General features: G+C 38.4%; 1 protein-coding gene across 2 annotated transcripts in view; it reads right to left on the reverse strand.

Annotated features, from left to right (window-relative positions):
* Positions 1-14,512, reverse strand: part of arhgap25 (Rho GTPase activating protein 25) — a 32,133-nt gene that overhangs the window by 4,947 nt on the left and 12,674 nt on the right. The window contains exons 2-7 of one of the 2 annotated variants that reach the window (XM_004072870.5): positions 11,591-11,793; positions 8,073-8,160; positions 3,023-3,136; positions 1,739-1,943; positions 812-944; positions 605-678 (exon numbers count right to left, since the gene is read on the reverse strand). In XM_004072870.5, the coding sequence (XP_004072918.2) occupies positions 605-678; positions 812-944; positions 1,739-1,943; positions 3,023-3,136; positions 8,073-8,160; positions 11,591-11,793 (817 nt within the window). Of the gene's footprint in view, positions 1-604; positions 679-811; positions 945-1,738; positions 1,944-3,022; positions 3,137-8,072; positions 8,161-11,590; positions 11,950-14,512 lie in introns of those variants that run through there. The other variant, XM_020706195.3, reaches the window with a different exon arrangement.

The raw sequence follows: 14,512 nt of genomic DNA on the forward strand, positions 1-14,512 counted from the left end.
ACACTCATGGAGGAAGAAAAGGTGATGAATGGATGGACCCCGCAGTCCTCGAACCTACACAACTGTAAGCTGTTTATGATGGGTGATGATGTTTGAGTTAAAAAAGAAAATTGTATTAATTAAAACCTGTTAGATTTTGTTATATACCCTGAGTTATTCTTAAAATCCTTGTACCGGTACATAATCATACGAACACCTGGATCACTTCTTTGGAAGGGTAAACAAGTGTTTGTGTATTTTTACATTTGGAAAAAAAGTGCTTATTAGTTAGATAGTTTTGCTTCTTTGCATTTTTGCCATAAACATAAAGATATTTCACTTCAATAGTTGTGGTTTGATATAATGATGAGATAAACAGAATCTGATGAGATAAACAGTAACAGATGTCAAAATGGGCCCAGGCATTTGATTCTGAACATCTGGAAATTTCAAAATTAAAGCACAATTTTCACCCCACATTGGATGTCTCTGTCATTTTTAATCAGCTTATTATTTCTTGTCAAATTTTCTATTTTTTGCTGCTTGTTTTTCAGTGCCATACGAGGACCACTGAGGTCTTTTGGTTCAGTAGGATTTTCCTCAAACATTTGTAGTTTCTACTCACTGACAAACGTATCCAAGAAGGTTGTAGTTGAGTCTGGGCAGTAGAACGATTTGTTGCTCCAGCCTCGCCCACCCCTTTAAAAAACACAGAAATCACATCTTAAAGGCCAAGTATACATCTGGAAAAAACAAAAACACTTCCTCTTTACACTCACAACGTTTCACTCCATTGGGTTGAATTGTTTCTTTTTTATAAAAACCAACAAACCTCTTTGCTGTTTGAGTCCAGCATGTTGGTGCAGTCCAGAAAGTCCTGGTATTGAGTCCAGGGCACCACAGGTTCAGGAAGCTCCCTCAGGTAGAGTTTGAGCAGTGACGCCACCGTGTGGACATCCGTGTCACTGCGGACACAGCACTCACTCGTCAAAGACTCAAAATGTCAACAAAATTCAATGGATGCTGCATCAATTTCACCTCATAATTCATTGATGATCTTTTATTTGATTGTTATTTTAAAGTGAATGTACTCAAAATGAATCTTAACAGATGTTCACATATATGGAGGACTACAGTGTAAAACTGGTTTCAAATGAGTCATAATTCCCATCTTAGTCTATAAAGTAGTGTCTTAGAAAAAGTGGAATTTTCTGGCTTTAAAAGTGTCTTGAGAAACGATTTGTGAAACAAGAAAACTGAGTCAGATGTATTGCACTTATTTTACTCATTTTGTAGTTACGTTGTCTAGATCTGCTCAAGACCATGTTTTTAGTTTGATGTTGTTTTGTAAGGTGTAGTTTCTTGGTTGACTACAGCCTTGTGCTTTCTGGCTTTAAGGGGACGGATTCAGAGCAGGCTGCCTGCTGTGAATAAGCGTTGTCAGGAGATCTTGATGTTTTTATGCTGCCTGTCAGAACAGGATGTGGCTTCACCCTCAACTCTGTGTAGCAGAGCCATCAGCTTCTCTCTACATGCCTTTCACCTCTCTTTTCACTAAAGGAAATAAGCTAAAGCTGTTAATTGATTTTCTCCTTTTATGGAAACAGTCACCTGTAGCTTTAAATTCATATTTGAACCAGACTTTTCTGTTGATGTAAACATCAAAACATCATTGTGTCTGTTTGTTAGTGACAAGACTACATTTGCGGTTTGCATCACATTAATATCACACAATGAGCGTGAATGTGAAGGCTTTTACCTGGGGAAGGAGGGCCTCTCTCCTGCATCAAAGGCATCTCTGAACTGTTTTACAGCATTGTCCTGACCAGGGAGGCGGAAGATGCCCTCCTCGTCCAGCCCATGCTGTTTGATAAACTCCACACATTTCTGCACCAGGATCGGCACCGTGTTAGGCCCAAAGCGCTTTTCATACATCATAGTGTCAATGAGACTCTTTCCAAATACTGCATAGAGAAGAAAGACAAAAATTGTAGCAGCTCTTTTAGAAGTGAGGGGTTTTGCTGTCCTAATTGCATCAGCAGATAACTTTACCTTGAAAAGCCTTTTTTTGGGTCTAAATTTAACAACTTGTGTGCAATTAGGTTAATTGCAATAATTTAAAGGGTGAACAAGTCTTTGCATTAGGCCATAAATAGCTCAAGAATAATCAACGAGCTGTACTTAAAACCTCTGTATTTTTAAATTAAAAAAATCGGACAGATTTGTAATTTCAATTTACGTCCTATTCGTTTATTCATTTTGAAAACGTGTGCATCAAGTGTTTGAGTGAGTTTCGGTTGAGAGTTTATGTTCATGTTTAATATTATAGAAGGGATTCTAAACAAAGCTGATGAGGCAAAAGCGGACGACAGTCATCTATTTTAAAAACTAACTGCTTTAAAAAGAGGTAAAAATGGTTGGAAATTTAAAAAAAAGTAAACCTATCTGTGGTTGGACCTTTGGGCAAATGATAAGAGGTCTTAAGTCTTACTTAACCGAATGTTTGACATCAACATTGTTTTTAATTGGCTGACCTAACAAAGAAAGTGGACTTTAAATATCATTTTTGTATTTTGCAAGAAATCAGTAGCTTTTAATCTGAAGCTTGCTCTGCCAAGTGACCCAGAAGTCCTCTCTTTCTGAGTTATATACCTGTTAATATCTGTTGTTTTATTGACACTTTTTAAATGTTTTTTTCACATATATTTTTATAGTTTTTGTTGCCTTTTTAATTCACAATGTTAAAGTGTATTGTACAACATTATGCTATGGCAAAGCTACTATCTGTACAAAATTAACTCAAAACAAATGCCAAAACTGAAAGACAGAATCTATTAATTCACCAATTACCCAAACATAAATCAACAGAGTCCCTTAAAGAGAAATGTTTTCAGGTTTCTCAGTGATTGGATGCGTGTGGTCATGTTTTAGGTCTCCTTGTGGACAAAAACATGGTTATGTTTCTTTTCTTTTGCACGAATACAACCTACCCAGAGGAAGATCCTTGATGTATACAGTAAAAGATGTGTACTAATAAACCAACCTCCGCTTGCTGGTACTCCAATGACTTTGCGCAGTGTACGGACCCAGTCATCCAGGTCACTCTGGGAGTTTGCCATGAACACAAACGGACATCGCTCTCTGTCTCCACCTGAACCTGAAAAAAATTGGACCAAAAGAATCAGAAATTTGAATGAAGGTCACATCAGTTTGAAACTTTTATAGCATACAAGCTGAAAATGACATGAGTATAGAAAATGTACCAATTAAATAACCCTTCATTGATTATAAACAAGGCTTTCCTGAACTAATTCCGTTATCTTTCAGTTATGTTACTCTTTTCAACATCGCTTTTCAACTCTATAGCGTGTAGTTGGGTTACCAGTTTGGACAATGGTGCTGCGGTCCAACCTGGAGCAAAACTGGTAAACGTGAAACAGTGGAAGCAGCAGCGACGACAACAACAGAAGAAGTGGTTAGAAGCAGCATAAAGAGTACTCAACATCCATCAAGCTATTTTTAAACACCTATGATGCTGAGAAGCATCACTGATGGTACAAAATTTTGAGATCTTACACACATCAGACAGCCAGGGCAGTTATTGTTAGTGCATAAGTCATTATTTGAGAACAAACAATGATGGCCATCTAGAAATGTGTTAATCAAAGAAAAGAACTGGAGCAGAAGCATTACTAAAACAAAACTCTGACTACAGGAAACGTTTGACCGTTCTTTCAGAAGGAGAGAAGAGAAAGCCAGGCTCACATTCTTTGATCAATTTCATCCCATGGTCTTCCATTATGTTTAAGACTTAATACAGGTGCGGTCAGTCAAGTTCTTCCACACCACGCTCCCTTTTCCATGTTTTTATCAAACAGATCAGAGTTTGGGGAAATAAGTCTTGGCATCACCCAACACTTTTTTCGGTTAATTTTGTTCAATGTTATTGTTGACATTGTTCAGTGTCAATGTTTATGTTGATGTTTGAAGCCTGTGTGTTTAACATAACCGAAATAAATGTCTCTCGGTCTAAAAAAACATTAAAAAAACACTGTGCACTGATGTGCTGTCATGTTCAAACATTAGGTGACCACTCCCAAACCGTTTCCACTAAGTTTGGCATAGCATTGTCACAGAACTATTGGTATACTAAAACATTTGGAGTTCCTTTCACTGGAACTTTTAAAAAGCTCAGATTCTCAACAAAAAAAAAACTTCACTCCACTTTATTATACCCTCTCCACCTAATTTCACAGTTGGAAAAATACAGCCAGAAAAAAAAAAAAAAACATCTGCCAAACTTTGACACATCCAGCAGATTTCTGGACGTTGTTTTTTTCCACAAAAATTGTTCAAATGCAATGCATTGCAGTCTATATTCGTCAATCTAGTAAGGATCAATGTACACTGGTTTTTGGAATTGTGGGTTCTGACAGCACTACAAAATAGCAAACACACTATATAGTGCACTATGTAGTGAGTAGTGAAGGAATTAGGACATAGCATTTAATTACATAACTCTCCGGTTGGACGGCTCAAAGTAGGGGTAAGGAGAAACCGTAGGGTTAGGGGAAGAATTCAGATTCCACCTGTGTGTGCAAATGAGAGGACCTGAAGTGGAACAATGATGTTACCCAGAGCAGAGGCAAAGAAGGTGGAGAACTTTAAGTGATTAAAGGTAACAGAGTGTGGGAAAGATGTTAAGAGGCGTGTGAAAGCAGGTTGTAGTGGGTGGAGGACAATGTCATATGAGATGTGTGACTAAAGAGTGTCAGCAAGAAAGAAAAGGTGTAGAAGACTGTGGTGAGAGCATCCATTTGATGGTTTTAGAGACTCTGACAAAGAGACAGGAGGCAGAGCTGGAGGCAGACAATATGACAATGTTGAGTTTCTCTTTGAGAGTGACATGGATGGTTGGGATCAAGAAGGTTGGTACAGAGAAGGAGGGTCTAAGGGCAGGGATGCCTAGTTTAGCTTAGTCTGTTTAGTTTAGTTTAGTTTAGTTTAGTTTAGTTTAGTTTAGTTTAGTTTAGTTTAGTTTAGTTTAGCAATTACCCATTGAATTGTATGACTTAATGTTCATTATGCAGTTACCGGTTTGAAGCGCATTGAGACGATTATTGTTGTAATGTTGGGCCATAAAAATACAATTAAATTGAAATTAATTGAATTGAATTGAATTGATTTGAATTGAATTGAATTGAATTGAATTGATCCAGAATGAATCCATCAGAGCTTAGGGACAGTGAATCTGTTGGTAAAAGGATCTGAGGATGGAGCTACCAGGAGAGAGGCCTGGAGAAAGTGTATGTGTTTAACCCTCGTATTATCCTCAAATATTACTCACACATTTCACCCTTGGGGTCAATTTGACCCCAGGGATATTTGCCTTCAGAAAATTATTTACATAAAATTGTTAACCAAGTTTTTGATGTGAGGCACATTGTTTATTGGTTGAATACATAAATGACCCCGTGATAATGAAACAGATCAGTGGGTTGACCTGTTCTCTAGCGCCACCATCAGGCCAAACTTTTACATTAGAATGAATGTATCTTGAAAAGATTTCGTACAAATCTTCTCAAATTTACTGACAACATTAATGACCACAAGAGTTTGAACCCTATTGCTTTTGGTGATTATGTGACATTTGCTGTAGTGCCACCATCAGGTTAAACTTTCAGTTTTAGAGTTAGTGTATCTTAAAAAATTTTGATCCAAATCTTTTCTAGTTTGGGTGCACATTCATGACTCTCACAGAATAAAGCATATTGGCTTGTTAGTGACCCCCTTTCCTTTTATGAACATATTTATTTACTTAATTTTATCTCCTTTTTTGTGACATATTTGTGGTTAATCACTATAAAGTCCCACTTACCCCTCTTCTTTTGTTATCCGAGCTTGGGAGAGTGGCAGAGTTAGAGTTTTTAACCCCCTTTTTTTTCCTTTTTTTAATGTTTTTGTGGGAATCAGAAAATCATAATGATAATATAAGTCAGATAGTCAGAACATGGAACAGTTCTTTATGCCCAGAGTCAAGCTTTAAGTCTTCACTATGTACTCAGGACATGCAGAGATTTGTGCAGGCTCCTTGTAGAAATATAACTCTGCACCTGCAGGTGTGGGGATGTTAGGTCAGACACACAGACAGACAAGTTTTACAAAGCTAAAACAGCCTGGGGTCAAATTGTCCCCCAAGGAACACCAATGTATGCAAAATATGTGTTTAGCACATTAAAAAAAATATCTTTGTGATAATTTTTTGCGTAACCCTTGTGCTATCCTAGGCACTTTAACATTCGGAGTTGGGTCATCTAGACCCACTAGACAGTGCACTGAACCTTTGGGCTTTGGTGGTGTGACAATAGGTGAGACCCATGGTGTCGGTCCAGTAACAGCCTCGATGTTGTCATCTGCCTCAAGTTTGTGGAGCTCTTCCTCCAATTTTCTTTTGAATATGAAAGGGTACACGTCAATGTGGTTGTATCGTGGGTCTGATATCTGGATTTATGTGAAGCTTCCCCTGAAATTTTTTTCAGTGTCCGATCCCTTTGAACAGTTCTGGGTGACTAGCCGCAAGTGCATGTGCAACTGAGCCACCTGGTCCTGAAGTTGAAACTGCAATGACTACACTGATTAGTCCAAGCACTGTGGATGTATTGTAACTGAGAATATTACATCCTTCACCTTTAATCACAAGTAATCTTTTTGCTTCGCTTTGCTACGCAGCACTTAAAACACCACTGACAGGTAAGGAAACAGTGGAACGGAAGGATAAATTTTCGTTTCAGTGGTGCAAAGTTGTGGGCGTGGTTTCAGTTGCTCAAAACTTGTTTGACTGAGGCAGTTTGCTGAGGCTCCTGAATCTATCAGAACGAATATGAATCCATTCAGTTTCATCTGAGTTTGTGGCAAGTCTGAAAGTTTATCAGCATCAACTCCAAAAACATATGCAATCATCACTGCTGGAAGAATTATCCCAGTCTTTACCTGCTGCAGCCGCAGCCTGTTTGCCACAGGCCTTGCATTGTTTGTTTTTGGCTGGACACTCACACTCTCCTGTGTGAGGATATTTACCTTCACAATTCCTGCAGCGGTTATTGGACTGTTGTTTTGCTGACCACTTGCTTTTGTTAGAATGTGTGGCTAATGTTTTGGGAGACACCTTGTTGACCACTGCTTCTGCTGACAGTTCGAGTCCTCTTCCATGATCAAGGAGGTAATTTTAACCCTTGTGCTATCCTAGGGACTTTATCATTTGGGAGTTGGGTCATCTAGACCCACTAAACAGTGCACTGAACCTTTTTTCTTCAATGATTTGTGAACCTCACTGGTGTCCATGGATTACATGAAATTTTTCCACCTTTATCCACCTTTGTCATGGTAGGGAGAACACGTCAATGTAAGGGTGGGGTCATCTAAGATAGCACAACGGTTAATCAGTTGTCCCCATCAAATTAGGAAAAGTCATGAAGTATAAAGAAAAAGGTTAACTATTATTTTTTAATGACAAACATTGAATTGGGGTCAAATCGACCCCAAGGATAACAGGAGGGTTAAATTCAAGGAGGATGTGAGGTTGGCTGGTGTGTGTGAGGAGAATGCAGAGGGCAGGATTAGATAGAGGTGTGTGATTTGCTAAAGTGACCCATACAAGGAGCAGCCAAAAGACAAATGTGATTTGCATTCATGTGTGTGTCTGTGGTTTTACACAAAAAATACAGCCTTCTATAAACACTTATACTGACAACAATAAGCTTCAAGCAATCGTCAAGCTATTTTGATGTTTCAATACTTTGTTTCCTAACTTCTCCTCCTAAATCTTCATCATTCTCTCCCTCATGTGTTCTGACCAAACCTTTAATAGGCAAAAAATATAAAATAATTCACTAAGATAAAATATAGCTCCAAATACAAAGCATGTTTACAAATCTCGATGCACCTGATTTTTACAAGGAACACCAAAAAAACCCCACCTTGATCTATATCTAACACAAAAGGCCCTTAGCTGTTGTTCACCTGCTCAGCTGCTGGAAGGACAAAAAAAATAGAATGTTTCACCACATCAAGTTTAGAGTTGATCAAATACTTACGTGGAATGATCTCAAAAAGATGTTTCCCCGGGTCATCGGAGCTCGGGGGAAGTTCATTAACTTTACTGAATCGCAGCTGGATGACTCCCTGCAGAATGAAAACACAATTATTAGTGTAAAAATGTAACCAGGCATCCCTCAAGAGATGATATTAGACGATCATTACCTACGTTGTTTTACCAAACACCAGTTATTATTAGTTTACCTAAAAGACTCTCTAAATCACATGTAAAGGAATAAACATCAATAAAACTAGATTCTGTAAATAAAATGTAAAGCTTTGTCTCTCAGTAAGGAAAATAACATTTTTACTAGAAGTAAAATTCTTTATTATTTCACAATATTAATATAATTCATTAATATAATATGTGTGTTAAATGTTCATTATCGTGAGCATCTCCAGCTGTCTTCTCAAGAGTTCTATCAATTCCTTTTATTAACCCATTGAATCCCTTTTGGGGTTATGGGGTTGCCAGAGCCTGTTCTGGTGACTTTTGGGTGAAGGTGGGGTACACCCTGGACAGGTTTGCTAGTCTGTCACTCCCACCTAGGAACACTTTGTTTAAAGGAACCAATTAACCTATGTAGCATGTTTTTGGACTGTGGGAGGAAGCCAGAGAGCCCAGAGAAACCCCACACATTCCCAAAGAGAACTTGCAAACTCTACTCAGTATAATCCCAGCTGGGATTTGAACCAGTGCCCACTGCCTTTGAGTCAGAGCGCTTACCACTGCACCAACAAGACATCTATTTGGATAAGTATTTTGAGATGGGGGTTCTAAGACATTTGGTGGCTCTAAAAGTCTATTTTTTATGAAAGTTAATTTGAAGGCCATACTTTACAATAAATGTAATATAATAATTTTTAATTTTTCATTAAAACAAAATCAGCGTTTTCCACTTTAGTTTCAGCAGCAGCTGTAAAAACATCATTCCATTTTCTAAACCCACACGGTCCTGGTAAGGATCATGAGGTTGCTGGAGACTACCAAGGTGCTGTATGGGCGAAGGCAGAGTACACCCTGAAAAGGTTGCGTCCATTGTAGGGCCGCACAGAGACAAACAACCACACAAATCTAATGAATCACTCAAAGTCAACTATTACCCTGTCAGGCATGTTTTTGGCATGAGGGAGGAAGTTTGTGCAAACTCCACACAGAAAGAACTCAGCTATACAGCGAGAGTGCTAACCACTACACCACAGTGCAACCCGTACAATTAGCTAGTTTATAAATAGCTTTCACATACAACTTAAGAATAATAAAAATCACCTAAGCCAATTTTTTTTAAAAGTCCTATTCCGATCATCTTTTGATACATTTTCAAAGCATTCCCAGAGAGTTATTGAAGCAGGAAGTCTGAGAATCTGTGAAGACCTTTCTAACTTTGCCAGTCTTCTGAGTCCTGCACTCTGATTGGTTGACTCCCATTATACTATAGGTATATTACCTTCATAATATACCTATAGTAGTACTATATGTACAGGAGGATATGTATTTTACAGAGGATTTACATTCTTCTAAAAAATACATGTCATTATGCATATTAGTACATTTGCAAAAAGCATTTATTTGTCTAACATCATTTATACCACAAAAATGTAAATCTATTGTATATTTTTGCCTTGGACCCACGTGGGCAGAAAAAACACAGTTCAATCTATTCATATTGAAAATTTGCCAGAGTTCAGTTAGTAACAGTACATCTATACTTCCCACAACTCCCTCTTCAACTTCTTCCAAAGGCCCAGCGCGGGGCCTCGACCCCGGAGAGCACCCCCAGCCACAAAGAAGAGGAGCTCACCACCTAGGAGTTCTGAGCATCCTCCCACCCCAACCACAGGCACAAAGTAGGGCCCCTCAAGGTAGACCATTAATAGAAACTAAAAAATTAGCTTCACAGCAGACTAAAAGAGATCTGAAATCAGTAAATCAGGAACATGGTCATTGTTGCTAATAAATTGTATTTAAACTCTACTTTAAAATATAAGAAACGGAGAAGAAAAGAGTCACAGCGAAGGACTGAATCTTAACTTGACCATTTTATAAGTAGAAAAACAATCATAGAGCTGTGGTCAGTCTGTGGGAAGCTCCATTTAATGGTTACAGGGTTTCTATGGTAAATTTCACTGTTTAGTTTTTTACTTGTTTCTCAGCTTTAGGATTGAGTTTGTTTTTTTCCAACAAACCAAAACCAAGTACAAAACTGTCCAACATATCTGTAAAACTAGGAAAACATCCTGGCTTGTGACACAGGAAGGAACATCAAAACTCATTCTAGCTGTAAAGAACAGCATAATGTGTGCATAAATTGGGACTAAATGTGAAATTGACCCTAAAGAACCCCGTAACCATCAAAGAAAGCTTGCCACACACTGACCACATCACAAAGAATGTGTTTTATTTTACTTTAAATCATACACTGTAAGCATTTAGCTTTTCTTTTTTTAGCTTCTGGATTGATCGTTAGCATTTGTTAATAGTGGACGAAGGTCAAAACAGTCCAACATATATGTTAAGCTATGGAAACATCCAAACTTGTAATGTAGCAAGGAACATAAAAACTCAATTTACCTGTAAAGCACAATAGAGTAAGGTAATGATATGTGTCTAAATTAGTACTGCAGAAGGAGAAAGGTTGTTGATTTTTTTTTTTTTTTAAGAATTTAGCTTCTTTTTTATGTAATGATGTCTTGACAAGAGTTAGTTATAAAACAACTTTGCTCCCTTGTTTGTGCGGAATCAGGGTAAAAAAAAAACTAAAGCAAAGTGTAAGTTTTAAAGTTTTTTAAGTTTTTTAAAAGCTATTTTCGTTTTTAGCTTTTTCTAAAAACTAGAGCTCAACCAGGGCAAACAGATGAAGCAAGTTTTAAAGATGACCGGACAGCTATGCATTACAGCTTCTTGAATGTATGATGCCACTGTACAAGACATTTACCAATTCATGGTAAATTTAAGACTAAACAATCTAAGAGACAAAGTACAAGTACAAAACATTGATAGAACTTTCAGAAGGATTTTATAAAATGGTTAAATTTAAAGCTAAATTTTAAAGATCTATGAATATTTATGTCTTTATTCTTTAATAGATCCTTATAATTAAAGTAATGTTTCCAAAGTGACATTAACATCTTAAACTGTCGCAGGATTTTTCCTACCACATTTGGCCTTTTGCCACAGAAATATACATCTTGATGACAAAAAAAGAAAAAAATAGTGACACCTCTCTTTTAAGGCCAAACTCTGTGTAGGAAGTGTGAAGTTTGTAGCAATCTATGAATTCTTATAAAGAAGACACAGGACAGATGAGTAAACTTTGCATTTAACTTATAAATGTGTGTTTGTCATAACACTGATGTTAGGGGCTGACCCCTGTCGATTAAAATATGCTTTAAACAAATTATCAGGAATACTGAAATCATTTTTATGTTCTGCCTGTAGGTTTCAGCAACTTTAAATCCATCTTTTGATTGATTTTATGTAGAAATCAGAAAACGTTCTCCCTCCAAATTTCCTCACCTGCACGGTCGTCTCCTTGTCATCTTTGTGGTAGGTCAAAGTGCTTCCTCTCAGCACAAAGTAGCGCTGCTGCCAGTTTTTCACCAGAGACCTCTGTTGTTTCTTCAGCCAGCCGGCCTTCAGTGGCCTCTCCATGGATCTGGAGGAACGCGGCGAGGCCGGGCACTGGCCTCCCTCCGTAGGATTCACACTCCTGGATCGTGCTATGAAACACCACAAGAAAGAAGTTGGTGGAGGTATCAGAAACCGTCCCTTACATCCCCCACACAACATGTAGCATCACAGCCCAAGGTGAAAAACACACGCTGCTTTGCGCAGCTGCACAGCTCTTCCTCTTTTTAGTATGAATATGTATCAGCCTATCAGAGGTTTGGACTATTTTTGTTCCCCATATCTTCACCCTGAAAGGAAACTGCTGCTCTTAGCTGAAAAACTTCCGGTTAAGAGTCTGTGATTTAAACAGACTGCTCATTGCAATGGCAGTCATTTGTGAAAAATAGACAAGCAGTTTCGATTCTGTTTACTTTTTTCTATTTCATTTACAGAGAGAGGTTATGCTGTGAGGGTTTAAAGGAGGGATGAAAGGGGAGAAGTTGAGGTGTACGTGGCTCAGAGAAGGTTGAACGGAGGAACAAGGCTCAGAGATAAAAGGATTCACTCTGTCTTCCTATGACAGCAAAGAAGAGAAGAACAAGAACTGCACTGGAGTAAACAGGAAGTTGTCACATCTTTGCCGGTCGGGGACCGCGATACTTTGAAGGTCTCCACCTTCAAGCCCGGATGTCCTTTGGTCTAATTTCAATGGTGCCTCCCTGGCTTGTATAAAGAGAATTTGAAGTGCTGAAGAGCTCTGACCCCACATGTGCACTCACACCACACCCTCTGCTGACAAACTGGAAACTCTCTGTGTACCACTGAAAGGTCAGCTGCAGATTTGTCAAGAGGGACATCCTACAAAGTGAAATCCACCAAAGAAGCTGAGTCATGTTCAACACAAACATGTTTCACTTGGCTGCAGACAATCCTTCATTTTTTTTAAATAAAGTTTGCAATTATTAACATTCACGATGAAGGTTCTCAATTGTCTATGTGAAGTTATTTGAAAGCTTATGCCTTAGTCACAAATGCCCTTACGAGTGGAAACACAGGTGGCCCACGGGATATTTGAAGATTTCAGACCACTTGGTATTACCTGCACACTTGCATGCTGTGACTAGGGAGCCAGTGTGCTCACCTTGCTAGAGTGTGGCGTGAAGCCACCGTACGACAGCATGGCCCATACGTCACAGGTGCATAAAACTCACTTTAGCTTTACGATTACTCCACAATATAAATACCACAGACGTGAAATACCATTTTTATGATCTCTTAAGATAAAGAGGCTCAAGCCTCTGAACTGCAAGACACACCTCCCCTCAAGATGCGGCCGCTTCTGTCTACATCTTCATGGGCCCGGACAAAAACTTGCAGCACCCATATGGGTCAACGAGTTGCATGTGACTAATGCTTTGGTCATGTCAACTGGACTTCCAAAAGCATTTTGTTCTTATCTATGGAACTTTTTTAAGACTGCAGAAAAGCATTAGCATAGTTTTCTTTTTGCATTAAAAAACAATTTAAAAAAAGTAGTTTAGTTCTTTTGTGTTATAGCTGATCTTTTTTGGGTCAACAAATGATCTGCTGTCACCAAACTTCTTTTCAAACACATTTCACAAGTCTCCTCTTTAGTATTCCCTCAGGTCTTTTGCCTGGCAGTTTGAAGCCCTGACGGAAGGGCTTTTCCAATTACTGTCCCTATTCTTCCTGTGGAGATGTCCGAACCAAAAAACTATTCACATGTGTGATTTAGAAAAGGTTTTTTGTCAGATGCACATAAGGGCACAACTCCCTGGATGGTACCATTTAGTAGTTTAACTTCAAATACAAACACTGTGTTTCTGAGTATTTACAGTAAGTGACAGAGAACTGCAGAGCTGAGGAGCAGGCTAAAACAAGTTGAAAACATGGAAATGTTTAGAAGCCTCTTTAAAGTAGTTTGTTCTCTCTGTGGATGTGTGTGTATTATTCTCTGATGGTCCAGAAATGATGATACTGACAACGGATTTTAAGTGTTGTGTGGTTACTTGTGTATTTCAGACCCTTTGGTGACCTGTACAAAGAGTCCAGAGTGCAGCCTGTTTTTCACCAGTTGACCACCAGGAAAGGTTACTTTCCACCACCAAGAAAAGTTACTTACAGGGTTGAAAGTAATCAAAAAAGTTGAAACACCTGTCTGTATCCAGTACAGGAACACATTCTCATGAGCTTTACTTGATCACAAGTAGAACAAGTAGTATGTTGTTCCATAAATACCAGGAAAAAGGCAACCAAGAAAAACAGACCAAAATAACACAGAGATTTGTACTGTATGTCTTTCTTACAGAGAAAATCAAAATTAGATCAAGCTTAGCTCTTTTTTTTTTTACCATCAAAAGGTTCTCAGAATTTGTGAGAAATTTACAGGAAGAGGTCTGGCAGGCCCGTAGTTACAGCTAAATCATTACCAGTTGCATGCAGGCACGTCTTCGCGTGGCCAGTGCCACCCCTGGCCACCCTAAAAAAAAGCTAGCCATCCTAGTGGCCACCCCTGATAAAAAATTCCACCATTTTTTTTAAACAATATTTGTGTACTGATAACACAGTCCAGTGGTCTTTTTATTTTTAAAAGTCAAAATCTTTCAAAATATGATATAATATAATAAAAAATAACTAGCTGTGAAAAAATTTTTAATCAGTTACGCACAGAGTACCTCAAACGTTGGGTCCTACTAAGAGTAGTTAAGTTGGAGGATGGAGGCGGGAGTTCCTTATTAAATTATGCGCATTTTGCAAGAAGTGGGATTTTCAGAAGATGAAGACATGAAATCGTCAGTATCGTCAGTT

This window comes from Oryzias latipes, chromosome 9 (assembly GCF_053564925.1).
Source record: "Oryzias latipes strain Hd-rR chromosome 9, Olatipes_Hd-rR_3.1".
Classification (NCBI taxonomy): Eukaryota; Metazoa; Chordata; class Actinopteri; order Beloniformes; family Adrianichthyidae; genus Oryzias; species Oryzias latipes.